This window comes from Ahaetulla prasina, chromosome 10 (genome assembly GCF_028640845.1).
Source record: "Ahaetulla prasina isolate Xishuangbanna chromosome 10, ASM2864084v1, whole genome shotgun sequence".
Taxonomy (NCBI): domain Eukaryota; kingdom Metazoa; phylum Chordata; class Lepidosauria; order Squamata; family Colubridae; genus Ahaetulla; species Ahaetulla prasina.
The window spans coordinates 7,889,795-7,903,306 of NC_080548.1; the positions used below are offsets into that span (position 1 = coordinate 7,889,795).

A 13,512-nucleotide genomic window follows, 5' to 3' on the forward strand; every position below is an offset into this window, starting at 1 on the left:
GCCATGGCCACAGAACCAGTAGTAAAAATATTTGAATTTCACCACTGATCATAATTAGGAAGAACAATAAAGTGTTCTGTAGCAAGATATATTTCCTATTTATTTTATTTATTCGCATTTTTATACCGCCCTATCTTCTGAGGGACTCCTAACCAAAACTCCTTAGGTTATCTGGGAAAAGAAAGGACTTTTTTGAGTATGTGAAAAAGTCTCACAGTTGAGCTTGGAAGATGTCCAAATGGAAAACTTCAGAGAATAAAGAGAGATGGCCAATCCAAAATAGATGGCTGGATGGCTGGATGGCTAGATGGATGGATGGAAGGGTGGGTGGGTGAATGAAAGACAGGTGGATAGGTAGATGGATGGACAATATATAGTATATTATTTTTTTAAGCTGCCCTTTCTTACAAAATGTTGTTGCTGGTAATTAAAAAAATATCTCCAAAGCTTGGATCTGAATAACATTTCTACTTTCTTATGGCCAAAAATCATCACTGCAGCTGTGACAGTCATTTTCTCTTACTAAGATGTGAATAATAGTGATTATTATTACCCAACCCTTTTCAAATTATAATGCTAGGCTAATGATAATTTGATGGGTCCCGGCAGTAGCTGAAAAGCATATGCGGGAAATTTGTATACGAGTGTGATACTTACTGCACACAGAATTGTAAGTGCTATACTGCAGTACACACAGTGCTGACGGTAAACTCGGCCTCATTGGCCATGATGTCTGTTGGCTGCAAATTGCGGTCATACATTGGGTTTTCAAATGTTCCTTGGACATTGGTGTTTTCATGGCCGGCATAGCCATTGAACGGCACCTTCGGTCTCCTTCTGTTTCAGAGAGGACAAAAAGGTCATAGGGGGAGGGGCTCTGCAGGACAGGTATATTTGCAAACTACAATGCATTAAACACTTTAAACGTTCTATTTGTCTCTTCTCCCTCCCTCATTCAAATTAATTGAAAAGAAGCACCCCAAAGTGTAGTTGAACTGTGGCGCCAGCCTAGCTCTGCTGAACAGTATATTCATCTACTAGCTAACAGTTGGAAGGAGGTCATCTAGTCCAATCCCCTGCTTGATCAGGAGATCCAGTGGTGGGATTCAGCCAGTTCGCACCACTTCGGGAGAACCGGTTGTTAACTTTCTCAGCAGTTTGGCAAACTGGTTGTTGGAAGAAATCATTAGGGCAGAGAACCGGTTGTTAAATTACTTGAATCCCACCACTGAGGAGATCCCTATACCATTTCAGACAAGTAGATGTCCAGTCCCTTCTTAAAATCCCCCAGCACTGGGGCACCCACAATTTCTAAAGCAGGGGTCTCCAACCTTGGTCCCTTGAAGACTTGTGGACTTCAACTCCCAGAGTCCCTCAGCCAGCAAAGCTGGCTGAGGAACTCTGGGAGTTGAAGTCCACAAATCTTCAAGGGACCAAGATTGGAGACCCCTGTTCTAAAGACAAGCTGTTCTACTGGTTAATTGTTCTCACTGATAGGAAAATTCTCCTTAGTTCTAGGGAATTTCTAGTTGGAGAGGTACAAATGCAGTTGGCTCCTAGAAAGAATGAAAAAAATGGATACTATTTCCATGGCATTGGATGGCAGCTTTAAGCACTAATGTAGTGAATAAAGAGGATGGCCTTGAAGGACAGAAGGAAGGCCCGCAACCAATTAAACTCAGTGCAGGCATTTGCAAAAACTAGAATAAGAAAATAACAGATTTGGAAGGGATATTGGAGATCTTCTAGCCTACCCAAGCAGGAATCCTATGCCATTTCAGACAAAAGGTTGTCCAATCTTTTCTTAAAAACCTCCAGTATTGGAATACTCGTGACTTCTGGAGGCAAGTCTTTCCATTGATTAATTTGTTCTGTCAGGAAATTTATCCTTATTTCTAGGTTGGTTCTCTCCTTGGTTACTTTCCACCCATTGCTTCTTGACCTGCCCTCAAGTGCTTTGGAGAATAGCTTGACTCCCTCTTCTTTGTGGCAGCCCCTGAGATATTGGAACACTGCTATCATGTCATGCCCTAGTCCTTCTTTTCCTTAAACTAGATATACCCAATTCCTGCAACGGTTCTTCATACGTTTTGGCCTCCAGTCCCCTAATCATCTTTGTTGCTCTTCTTTGCACTCTTTCCAGAGTTCTCAACATCTTTTTTTATATCATGGTGACCAAAACTAGATGCAATATTCCAAGTCTCCCATCCTTCCAAGTGGAAGGAAAGGTAGCACCTTCAGACTTGCAAGATTCTGTTACTATAGAGTTTTTAAGTATAGGTAGCTGAGATCTGCACAAGGTCTGTTTCTTAGTCTGGTCTACCTGATAAGGCTAACAACATGGGGATCATGAGAAATGTGGTTTAATCCGGAGGACACTGGACCAGAAAACCCATGATTATTTTTACAATCCTTGTTATGAAGCCCTAAGAGACTATTTCCTGCCTTTTTGACTTGGAACTTCTCACCTGTGCTTGTAGAGATAGAGCACAAACCCTGCAATCATCAGGGCAATGAAAGGCACGAGGATCGCAGCTGCAACTGAGCTGCTGTTGGATGCAAATGGATGTCCTATTGATTCAGAATCCCGTTCAATGATGCTGTTATCTGGAAAAAGAAACACCATTAAATTACTGGTACTGAGTACAATTGGGAAGGGGAGGCCAGGGGCTGTCCTCGCACGTCTGCTGCATATAAATGTAACAAAATACTTAAATCTCAGATTTAATCCCTGGCACCTCTAATTAAATAACCTCTGATGGGGTTAATGAGAACAGTAGTTGAATTAAACTCATGAGAGCGAGTAGGCTTGATAGAGTGCTGGTAGACTTATCCATTAATTCAGAGTCATGTTCTCATTGTTCAATGAGAAAGATGTTGTTTTTTATGAGACAAAGCAAAACATAAAGTTAGCCTTCTATGGTTTTTTTTCCAAGATGAATAGCCAGGTGTTCCTTTTATCTGTTTGATTTGAAGCCCAAGACCCCAAAACAGTGTTCACACTTTACATTATGCACACAATAAATAGTTTCAAAACTACGTTACAAATACCATTGACAAAATGACTATGTTAAGTGCTGAACAGTGATGGTGAGGGGATAGAATTTGGCAAAATTCTGGAAATGAATTTATTAAAATAACACTTGAAATTCAGTTTCACAGTATAACAAAAATTATAAATAAAAAGGCAGGAAAAAAAATCAATTCAATGAAAAATAACTATATATAATAGCTGATACCCACTGAAACGTAAATGAAAAAGCTCACAATTGTCATATTGCTAATATAAATTACTTAAAGTTCTTGTTTTGGGTCAATTTCGGTCTGAAAGTTAGTTAGCTTACCTAGTCTTTGGAGGCCGAATTGTCCAAAACCTTTGCCATGGACAAACCCTTGGTAGACAAATGTTCCACTTGAAGCTTCTGGGGTGACCTGTATTTGGAACAGGAAATGAAAAGATACTGCAAAATCCAAATGCAAAGTGGGGAAAAAAATCAATCATAAGAATAGGGTGATTGTAGTTTTAAGGACGATTTGTCCAGAAATTATCAGATTTATTTAAAATTGTGCTATAATTTGATAAAAACACATATTTGGTTTCACAGAAAAAAAATCTATTGCTGAGGAACAGAATAAATTGCCACAAGTCATGATGATAATGAAGGAAGTACCTTGACCAGAACAATAAAACCCATAAATAATGGTAGCTTAGAGATATTGAATGACTTATCCTATTTTAGATGCTCAACTGTATAACCATTTATGGAATTTTTTAAAAAAATATAAACCAGAAAGTCAAACCTAGTCTTCATGCTAATAATTGTTCAAAATATGGCTCAAATATGGTGCAATCTTTTTTTAAAAAAAATATTAAATTTCCAAAAATTAAAATACACAATACAAAAAAATAATAATACACAAAAAATATAAAACAAACAAAGACAAATGCATCGAAATTACAGCTTTTTCTAAATTGGTATCTCTATCCTATTTAACCTCTATATACAGATTCTGCTTCTAAGTACTGTATCTCTATCTTAAACTTACATCCTTGTTTAAATTATCTTAACCTCTATTCAGAATTCAATCTCATAGCAAAAATCTCCCTTAAGTTTTATGTTTGCTCTCCAATCTTTCTAAAAAGAAATGGAAGGTATGACAAGACAAGCTATGTATAGGATCTTGGAGCCAAATTATCTTTAGCCCTCAATTTATAACCATTCATTTAGTGACTGTTCAAAGTTACAACAGCACTGAAAAAAGGAACTTACAGCCAAACCTTGCACTTATGACCATCGTAGTATCCCCATGGTCACATATGATTGAAATTTGGGCACTTGGCCTTTTTTTAAACAATGGTTGCAGGATCTTGGGGTCATGTGATCACCATATTATGACCTTCCCAGCCAGCTTCTGATAAGCAAAGTCAATGGGGGACGTCACAATTGTTTAATGACCAAGTGAGTCACTTAATAGCTATCACAAAAAAAAGGCATAAAAGTGGGCCTGTCTCATTTTTTTTTTTTTTTACATTTATATCCCGCCCTTCTCCGAAGATTCAGGGCGGCTTACAGTGTATAAGGCAATAGTCTCATTCTATTTGTATATTTACAAAGTCAACTTATTGCCCCCCCAACAATCTGGGTCCTCATTTTACCTACCTTATAAAGGATGGAAGGCTGAGTCAACCTCGGGCCGGGCTTGAACCTGCAGTAATTGCAGGCTACTGTGTTCTAATAACACGCTTTACCAGCCAGAGCTATTACGGCTAAGCAAGGTAGTTTAACAACTACCTTGCTTAGTCATGGAAATTCTGACCCCAACTGTGGTTGTAAGTTGAGGACTACCTGTAGGAGGGATAGTTTTGTGGGGATACAGTTGGTAGAGCTGTCTAGAGAAAGACAGGGTATCCTGGGATAAGCCTTCCCGGAGGAATTCCTGTCTGAAGTATCTTCTGGCTTTTTTGGGTCAATTTTGATTGAAACATGCTTGAAGATTGGGGTTTATTTTGGCCTTAGACTGTTAAATGTAAAAATGTCTAGAAGGGTGTTCCTGGGTGCTGGGTCAGTAGATATATCCCAACATAAAATCTGTATGAGTAGAAGATAGATTCCTGCATGCCTAGAACCTTGGCGCTAGTTCAACTCTTTAACCATACTTTCCGTCTCCTCAAATCTGCTAAAGAGAAAACATTTGTTTTTGTACATCAGTTCATTCAAACTCTTTCCATCCAAATCTTCACTTGAAAGGCTGAGGGGCAAAAGGTCTGGTCAAATAAGAATGTAAACAACAAAGAACTGAAGGAACTGCATCATCAACTGCATCATCTTAGAAAAAATATTGCCCTGTTTCATATAATGAATTTTTCAAACTGTTTTCTGGCTTTTAAACAGTTTTTAAATATTTAACATTTTGTTTGCAATTCTAATTTTCCTGTTAGGCATTCAAATTTGTATGAGATTGTTTCATCAATGAAAAGTGTGCCTAAATGTCTCTAAATGTCTCTAACTCATCTTTTTTTTCTTTTATTAATCATTTAAAAAGAGAGAATGAAGAGAGAGAGAGAGAGATTTTTCTTTAGTTTCTCTGATACATAAGATGACAGTTTGCCAGCCTTCCTTGTACCCTCAAAATTTTAATAATAATAATAATAATAATAATAATAATAATAATAATAATAATAATAATAATAATAATAATAATAATAATAATTATTATTATTTAATTTTTATATCGCCCTTCTCCCGAAGGACTCAGGGTGGTTAACAGCCAGATAAAAATACAATACAATATACAATAAAACCTATTTAAAAAACTTATTCAACCTTGGCCAAATTAAAACTATAAAAGACATGATATAAGACCCCGTTTAAAATCCAATTTAAAACCCATATTATGCCAGTCCTGCTCGGAAGAATAAATACATCTTCAGCTCGCAGCGAAAGGTCCGGAGGTTAGGAAGTTGACGGAGTCCAGGAGGAAGCTCATTCCAGAGGGTAGGTGCCCCCACAGAGAAGGCTCTCCCCTTGGGGGTCGCCAGCCGGCATTGTTTGGCTGACGGCACCCTGAGGAGACCCTCTCTATGGGAGCGCACCGGTTGGTGGGAGGCATTTGGTAACAGAAGGCGGTCCCGTAGATATCCGGGTCCTATGCCATGGAGTGCTTTAAAGGTAGTAACCAGCACCTTGAAGTGCACCCGGAAGACCACAGGTAGCCAGTGCAGCTTGCGCAGGAGAGATGTTATATGGGAGCCACGAGAGGCTCCCTCTATCACCCACGCAGCTGCATTCTGGACCAACTGGAGCCTCCGGGTGCTCTTCAAGGGGAGCCCCATGTAGAGAGCATTGCAGTAGTCTAGGCGAGAGGTGACGAGGGCATGAGTGACCGTGCATAGGGAATCCCGATCTAGAAAGGGGCGCAACTGGCGAACCAGGTGTACCTGATAGAAGGCTCTCCTGGAGACGGTCGCCAAATGCTCTTCAAAAGACAACCGTCAATCCAAGAGAACGCCTAGATTGCGCACCCTCTCCATTGGGGCCAATGATTCGCCCCCAACAGTCAGCAGCGGTTGCAGCTGACTGTACCGGGATGCCGGCATCCACAGCCACTCAGTCTTGGAGGGGTTGAGCTTGAGCCTGTTTCTCCCCATCCAGAATGAGAACTTCATGAAATCATACAAACTGAGAAGTCTGAGAGTCACCGACCCAACGTACCCCAAGGCCATCAGGTTGGGGAATATTAATCTTAGATTTTGCTGCTCCTAACCATCATTGCAAAAGCTCTCGCATTCCCCCAATGTTATGTTCCCAATTCCTCTGCACGTCTGTCATTGAAATGTTTCAGGCAAAGACTTACGTGTCCATCCAATGCCCACTTATCATTCTTGAATTTGTTCATGAAGATCTCCAGTGGCCCTGTAATTTGGTGTACCTGGAGGAGAAGATGGACATCTTCTCTTTTGTAAATACCTGGAAAGAGAAGATAAGAGAGCCGGGCAGTCAAGATTGATTGTTTTTCTTGTAACGCAAGCAGGGTAAGGAAGCCCCTGAGAGAACTGGGGGAGGGGGAGGGGGGAGGTTTCATTGCAATTTGAGAAGACAAGATCTCAGTGTTCTTGAATGCTCTGTGAAGTTAGAGCAGGGTTGCATCCAACTCTGGAAAAATCATACTGGAAGCTCATCTGTATTACATGCATTTAGTTGTTTCCAAAGCCTGCAGGTAGCATTAAATTATTCAGGAAAATGAAAATGCAGGAAAGATAGCTAAGGCCTTCAAAGAGTTGTCTCCAATTGGGAAGATGGTTAAAATTGCAGATTAAAAACATGCACACACACACACACACACACACACACACACACACGTAAGTGGATGAGGCCCAAGATTCAGAGATTCTAACAATCCAGACAGGGATTGTGAAAGCCAGAAAGCTCAGAGGTCTTCTACTCAACCCCCTGCTCAAGAAGTCTTATACCATCTCAGTCAAATGGATGTCCACTCTATTTTTGAAAACCTCCAGTGATGGATCACCCACAACCCCAGGAGTCAAGCTATTGCATTAATTAATTGTTCTCATTATCAGAAAATTTCTCCTTCCTTCTATGTCGTATCTCTCTTTGGCAATTACAGTATCTCTTCCACCCATTACTTTGTATTCTGCCTCTAATGCCCTAGAGAGTAACTCAATTCACTCTTCTTTGTGACAGCCCTTCAAGTACTGGAAGAGACTCATCATGTCCCCCCCTAATCCTTCTCTTCAGTAGGCTAGATGTACCTGGTTTCCTCAACTGTTCATCACACAATTTAGCCTCCAGTTCCTTTATCTTCTCTGCACACTTTCCTGGGTCTCAACATCTTTTCCTCTATCATTATTTTTGGGTCATTTGGGTTTTGTATACCATCAAAACTCAGGTGTGAGCCACAGTTTGTGGTATATACAACCCATCACAGTAAACTATACCATAGCTTATTTGTTTGGTTATGCTACTATGTTAGCCTTAGTAGGTGGTATAATATGAATGCAGCCACAGAATTTCAGCTGGAGAATGATTACCCCCAGGGTTTTTAATCATTAATTTGCTTTGTACATTAGACAAATGTTTCAGATTGATTATCCAGGCAGATAAGGGTGAAGAGAGTAAAACCAAAAACATTATATTAGCAGTATTAATATGTTGTGAAGATAAGGTTGGATGGGCATCATTTTCCCTTCTATGTTGTTATGGGATGAACATCTCTCTTCTCACACCAGGAATGCCAAAAGACCCCAGCTGGCTGCCTTACCAGAGACTTGGAGCTCCACACCACTGTGGTCTATCAGGGTGGCATTCACTTTACTGGTGACTGGATCAAAGCTGGTGACAGAAAGCATGGCTGGCTGCTTTTTACCCATGTATTCATAAGAGCCTTTCCAGAAGGAATTTTTGGCAAAGACATCAGCAGGAACTAGAAATAACCCAAAGCAGAACAAGACAAGGAGAAGATTTTAGAACAAGTGCAGATGCCAAACAGGCCCGCCATAGTTTAGAATAGTGTTTCTCCACCTTAGCAACCGTAAGAGGAATGGACTTCAATTCCCAGAATTCCCCAGAATCATTATTTGTTCAATACTTTTTAAAATCAAGTTTTGTTACTTCAAAACAATAAAAAGAAATGCCATTAAGAGTCCATTTGAAATACTGAAAATCCATTTTAAAAAATGAATCATTTGAGTTTTTCATCTTTTAAGAAAATTGATAGTGTATCCAGCTTTTTACAGACCCAAATAATTTGCTATGCTGTTTCATTTTTAATGTATTTTTATTGATTTGATAGTTAGGAAAAAGAGATACCTGAGACTTTTGGAAGATGCTGATCTTTTGCAGCACCTACAGGTCGCCTGCTGGGTCGGACATCCGCTTAAAAGGACAATCAAAGCAAGAGTTCATATCTTAATAAGGTGACATAAACATCTTTAATAACAGATGAATATAAAGAAAGATCTTATACGGCCAGTGTGATCCCTTGCTCTCTTCAACTTGGTTCTGAGTTAACCTACTTTCCGGAAGAATAGATGGAACCATGAATTAATTTGCAAAATAAGCAAATCAAACTTAGAATGTTGTGTGAATGCACTACCTTTAGCATTAGAATTAGAATTTAGAATAGAATTTATTGGCCAAGTGTGATTGGACACACAAGGAATTTGTTTTGGTGCATATGCTCTCAGTGTACATAAAAGAAAAAGAAAAAAGAAAAGAAAAAAATACATCAAAGGTACAACATTTACAACACAAATGATGGTCATAGGTTGCAATTAAACCCTTAATGATAGCAAAAAAAAGTTACAGTCATACAGTCATAAGTGGAAAGAGATTGGTGATGAAAACGATGAGAAGATTAATAGTAGTGTAGATTTAGTAAATAGTTTGACAGAACTATTTACTAAAACTTTGGAACTGCCCCCATTTTAAATTGTTTTTTAGCTCTTTGTTATTTTTATAAATAACTCAAGGCAATGAGCATACCTTCCACCTCCTATGTTGAATATATCTGAAACCCGACCAGCTTTCATGCCTAAAGTGAGACTGATACTAGTCAGTCTCCTGGTTTCTATCTTGATGCCTTAACCATTAGATCAAACTTCCAAATATTTAATATTTTTAACATAGTTAAACATGTGAGTCAGAAAAAAAAATGCTACCAGATGGATTTGTTTGCTTCTCTAGCCTAGGAAGACTCTCTTCCTATGAGGTCTATAATTATGGATGATATGAGAGACTAGACAAAAGGGGACTCCCCACTTTTTGTTTTGCTATTTGAACTGGCAAAAGTGGTCAGCCCAAAATTTTAAAATTCATAATGTGCAAACAAAAAGCAAACAAAAAAAAAGTTTACTCCAGCTGTAAGGTCTGTTGGGGCAATCTGATATAAAGATTGCCTACCTGAAAACCTGAAAACCTGAAAACCTTTCCTACCTGAAAACCATCACGAATCCGCTTTTAGACCCCTTGCAATTTGCATACCGAGCAAATAGATCAACAGATGATGCTGTTAATATGGCTCTGCACTACATCCTACAACATCTTGAGTCTCCAAAGACCTATGCAAGGGTCCTCTTTGTAGACTTTAGTTCAGCATTCAATACCATCATTCCAGACATTCTTCTAACTAAGCTAAACCAGCTACAGGTACCGGAACAGACTTGTAAGTGGATCACAAGCTTCGTAACAAACAGGAAGCAGCAGGTGAAGCTGAGCAAGATCACATAAATATCTGTACAATTAGCACAGGGGGGCCCCAAGGCTGTGTGCTCTCCCCACTTCTCTTTTCTCTGTATACCAATGACTGCATCTCCAACGATACATCTCTTAAGCTATTGAAGTTCGCAGATGACATAACAGTGATTGGTCTCATTCGAGACAATGATGAATCCGCATATAGGCGAGAGGTGACGACTAGCCTTGTGGTGCAACCAAAACAATCTGGAACTGAACACACTCAAAACCGTAGAAATGGTGGTAGACTTTAGGAAAAACCCTTCCATACTTCCACCTCTCACAATACTTGACAACACAGTATCAACAGTAGAAACCTTCAAATTTCTGGGTTCTATCATATCGCAAGATCTCAAATGGACAGCTAACATCAAAACATCATTAAAAAGGACAACAAAGAATGTTCTTTCTGCCAACTCAGTAAGCTCAAACTGCCCAAGGAGCTGCTGATCCAGTTCTACAGAGGAATTATTGAGTCTGTCATTTGCACCTCTATAACTGTCTGGTTCGGTTCTGCAACCCAACAAGAAAAACACAGACTTCAGAGGATAATTAGAACTGCAGAAAAATAATTGCTACCAACTTGCCTTCCATTGAGGACCTGTATACTGCACGAATCAAGAAGAGAGCCGTGAAAATATTTGCAGATCCCTCGCATCCTGGACATAAACTGTTTCAACTCCTACCCTCAAAGCGCGCTATAGAGCACTGCACACCAGAACAACTAGACACAAGAACAGTTTTTCCCGAAGGCCATCACTCTGCTAAACAAATAATTCCCTCAACACTGTCAGACTATTTACTGAATCTGCACTACTATTAATCGTTTCATAGTTCCCATCACCAATCTCTTTCCACTTATGACTGTATGACTATAACTTGTTGCTGGCAATCCTTATGATTTATATTGATATATTGATCATCAATTGTATTGTAAATGTTGTACCTTGATGAACGTATCTTTTCTTTTATGTACACTGAGAGCATATGCACCAAGACAAATTCCTTGTGTGTCCAATCACATTTGGCCAATAAAATTCTATTCTATTCTATTCTATTCTATTCTATTCTAAAGGTTTAACATTGATAGAGGAAGATTTATGTGATATGAACATTGTTGAGATCCTCCAGAGTGAGGGGGCAACTCTATCCCTGAGCACCAGAAGTGAAAAAAGAATCACATAGAATTCTAATGTTCTGGCTTCCATGGTGGGAAATGGTCAGCAAAAAATCGGCTTTTGGGTCTGATCTAACAAGGCAATTTTTAATCCTCTATGTCTGGAGAACAGGGGACAGAAATAGAATGATTTGTCCATGGAACACATGGCTGAAATGCAAGAGATGAATTTCAAGTGGAAAGAATAAGATGTTTTGTAGACATAGAGCTCTCTTTCCATTGGCAGCTTTTCTTACCCAGGCAAATGGGAGGCTTCCCTGTCCAGCTGCCATCAGCCTTACAAGTCCGATGCTCTGATCCTCCAGTGAGATAAAAGCCACTCTGGCACGAATAGATCAAGGTGTATCCCAGCGAAGGCAGGTCCAGAGCACCCACATTGGCATGGGCTGGGGTATCTGGTTCCTTGCAGTTGTGTGCTACAAAGACATGGAGGAAATCATCTTATAGACCCACCATTACCAGGCCTAAGAAAGGGCAGAAGATGGCTTTCCCTGGTATCCTCCAGTTCTGTTTGGACTACATCCCCCAGGACTCCCGGGAGATTGCTGATGTTATTTGGAAATGTCAGGTATTTCACCTGAAGAGCACCAAGTTGGGAAAGGCTGCTGGTTGGGTAAAGATTGAAGCCTGTCTATAGCCAAGAGCTGGCCTGACTCAGAAGGAGGCATCTTCTGAAACAATGCCTTCAAACACCTCATTCATCCTTGCTTTCTGGGATTCATCTGTGAAGGCTGGTTTACATTTTCTCCTTTCCACATTATCTATCCAGGCAGCAGAAATGAAGAATATATGCCATCTGAGTATATACTGCAAACCTGGATTCTTAGGACAGAGCAGTGCTCAGCCACAGCCACTTGAAAACGTATGGCCTACAACTCCCAGAATACCCCAGACAGCCATGCCAGCTGAGGGATTATGGGAGTTGAAGTCCACACATCTTCAAGTGGCTGAGGTTGCGGTTCGATGGCATCAACTGTTCTGCCAACACCGAGGAAGCTAAGACTTACGGATGCAGTTTGGTTGAATTCCACTCCATGTCAGATTTGGAAGGCAGGTTCTGGTGGTGGACCCTTGCAGCAGATATCCTTTATGACACTTGAAGAAGATGACACTTCCAACCTATTGCAATGAGAAACAATGCAAATTTAGCATGTTGTGTGAATATAGCATGAGTGAATATAGCCACTCATCTAGTTAAAGCAACTGATCTAGTTAAAGATGGGTAATTCAATCTCACATACTGTATTACCCAATAGACTGTCCTTGAAAAACTGATCAAGCCAGGTCTGAACTTGATTTAGCTTACAGTGGCCAGTGTGATGAAGCTCCTTTTGCTCTTGAGTGATTCAGACTCGAAAGAAAAGTTTGTGGTTCAGACAAAAAACTAGTGGAACATGTAACAAAATGTTGCCATGTGGAATAATTTGGGTTCATGATTCTAGTCACACAGTGAGTTCCTCACACATAACATTGTATTTTGAAAAGTTCTTTTTTATGATGTGATTGAATCTCATGACATTCCAGCAGCCTCTTGAAGAGGAGACAGTTAACATATTTCATAAACTCACAAATGTTTGGCCATTTTAATTTTCAGTTTGGAGAAAGGGAGGGAGACTCCCCATCATGTGAGACTAGGCAGTGGTGCTAACAACTTGAAAAGAGTGTTGATCTTTTTCATAAAACGATTGTCCTCTCATATGCAGATGTGGAGTTCTCCTGGGTTTATATCCACTTTGTGTGAGTTGGTCATGGGCCATCAAGTCAGTGTTGACTTTTACTGGCCATACAGATAGTCCTTGACTTATGAGTGGTTGCTAAGCAATTGTTCAAAATTATGATGGACTCCAAAAGTTATTTACGATCCAAATTCAAAGTTCCTATATCTGGGCCCATCACCTATGTCACATGACCACATTTTTGTTTCTCAGCAACAGTCCCAAATTTATGGCCATTTGCAGCATCCCACATGACTTCAATTGATGAAGGAAATGGGTGTTTCCTTCTTGTCTCTGGCAACAACTTTCCTATAGAAAACAATGGGTTCACTTAATGAATGTGGTATTCACTTAATGATCACAGAAT

The 13,512-nt window shown here is 39.8% G+C and overlaps 1 protein-coding gene across 1 annotated transcript in view; it reads right to left on the reverse strand.

The window, feature by feature from the left end:
* Window positions 1-677: 677 nt before the first annotated feature.
* Window positions 678-13,512, reverse strand: part of CSMD2 (CUB and Sushi multiple domains 2) — a 795,888-nt gene continuing 783,053 nt past the window's right edge. Inside the window, exons 63-70 of the mRNA XM_058195470.1 lie at window positions 12,438-12,549; window positions 11,667-11,846; window positions 8,829-8,894; window positions 8,281-8,442; window positions 6,856-6,968; window positions 3,345-3,432; window positions 2,469-2,607; window positions 678-837 (exon numbers count right to left, since the gene is read on the reverse strand). Coding sequence (XP_058051453.1) covers window positions 678-837; window positions 2,469-2,607; window positions 3,345-3,432; window positions 6,856-6,968; window positions 8,281-8,442; window positions 8,829-8,894; window positions 11,667-11,846; window positions 12,438-12,549 — 1,020 coding nt within the window. The remainder of the gene's footprint in view (window positions 838-2,468; window positions 2,608-3,344; window positions 3,433-6,855; window positions 6,969-8,280; window positions 8,443-8,828; window positions 8,895-11,666; window positions 11,847-12,437; window positions 12,550-13,512) is intronic.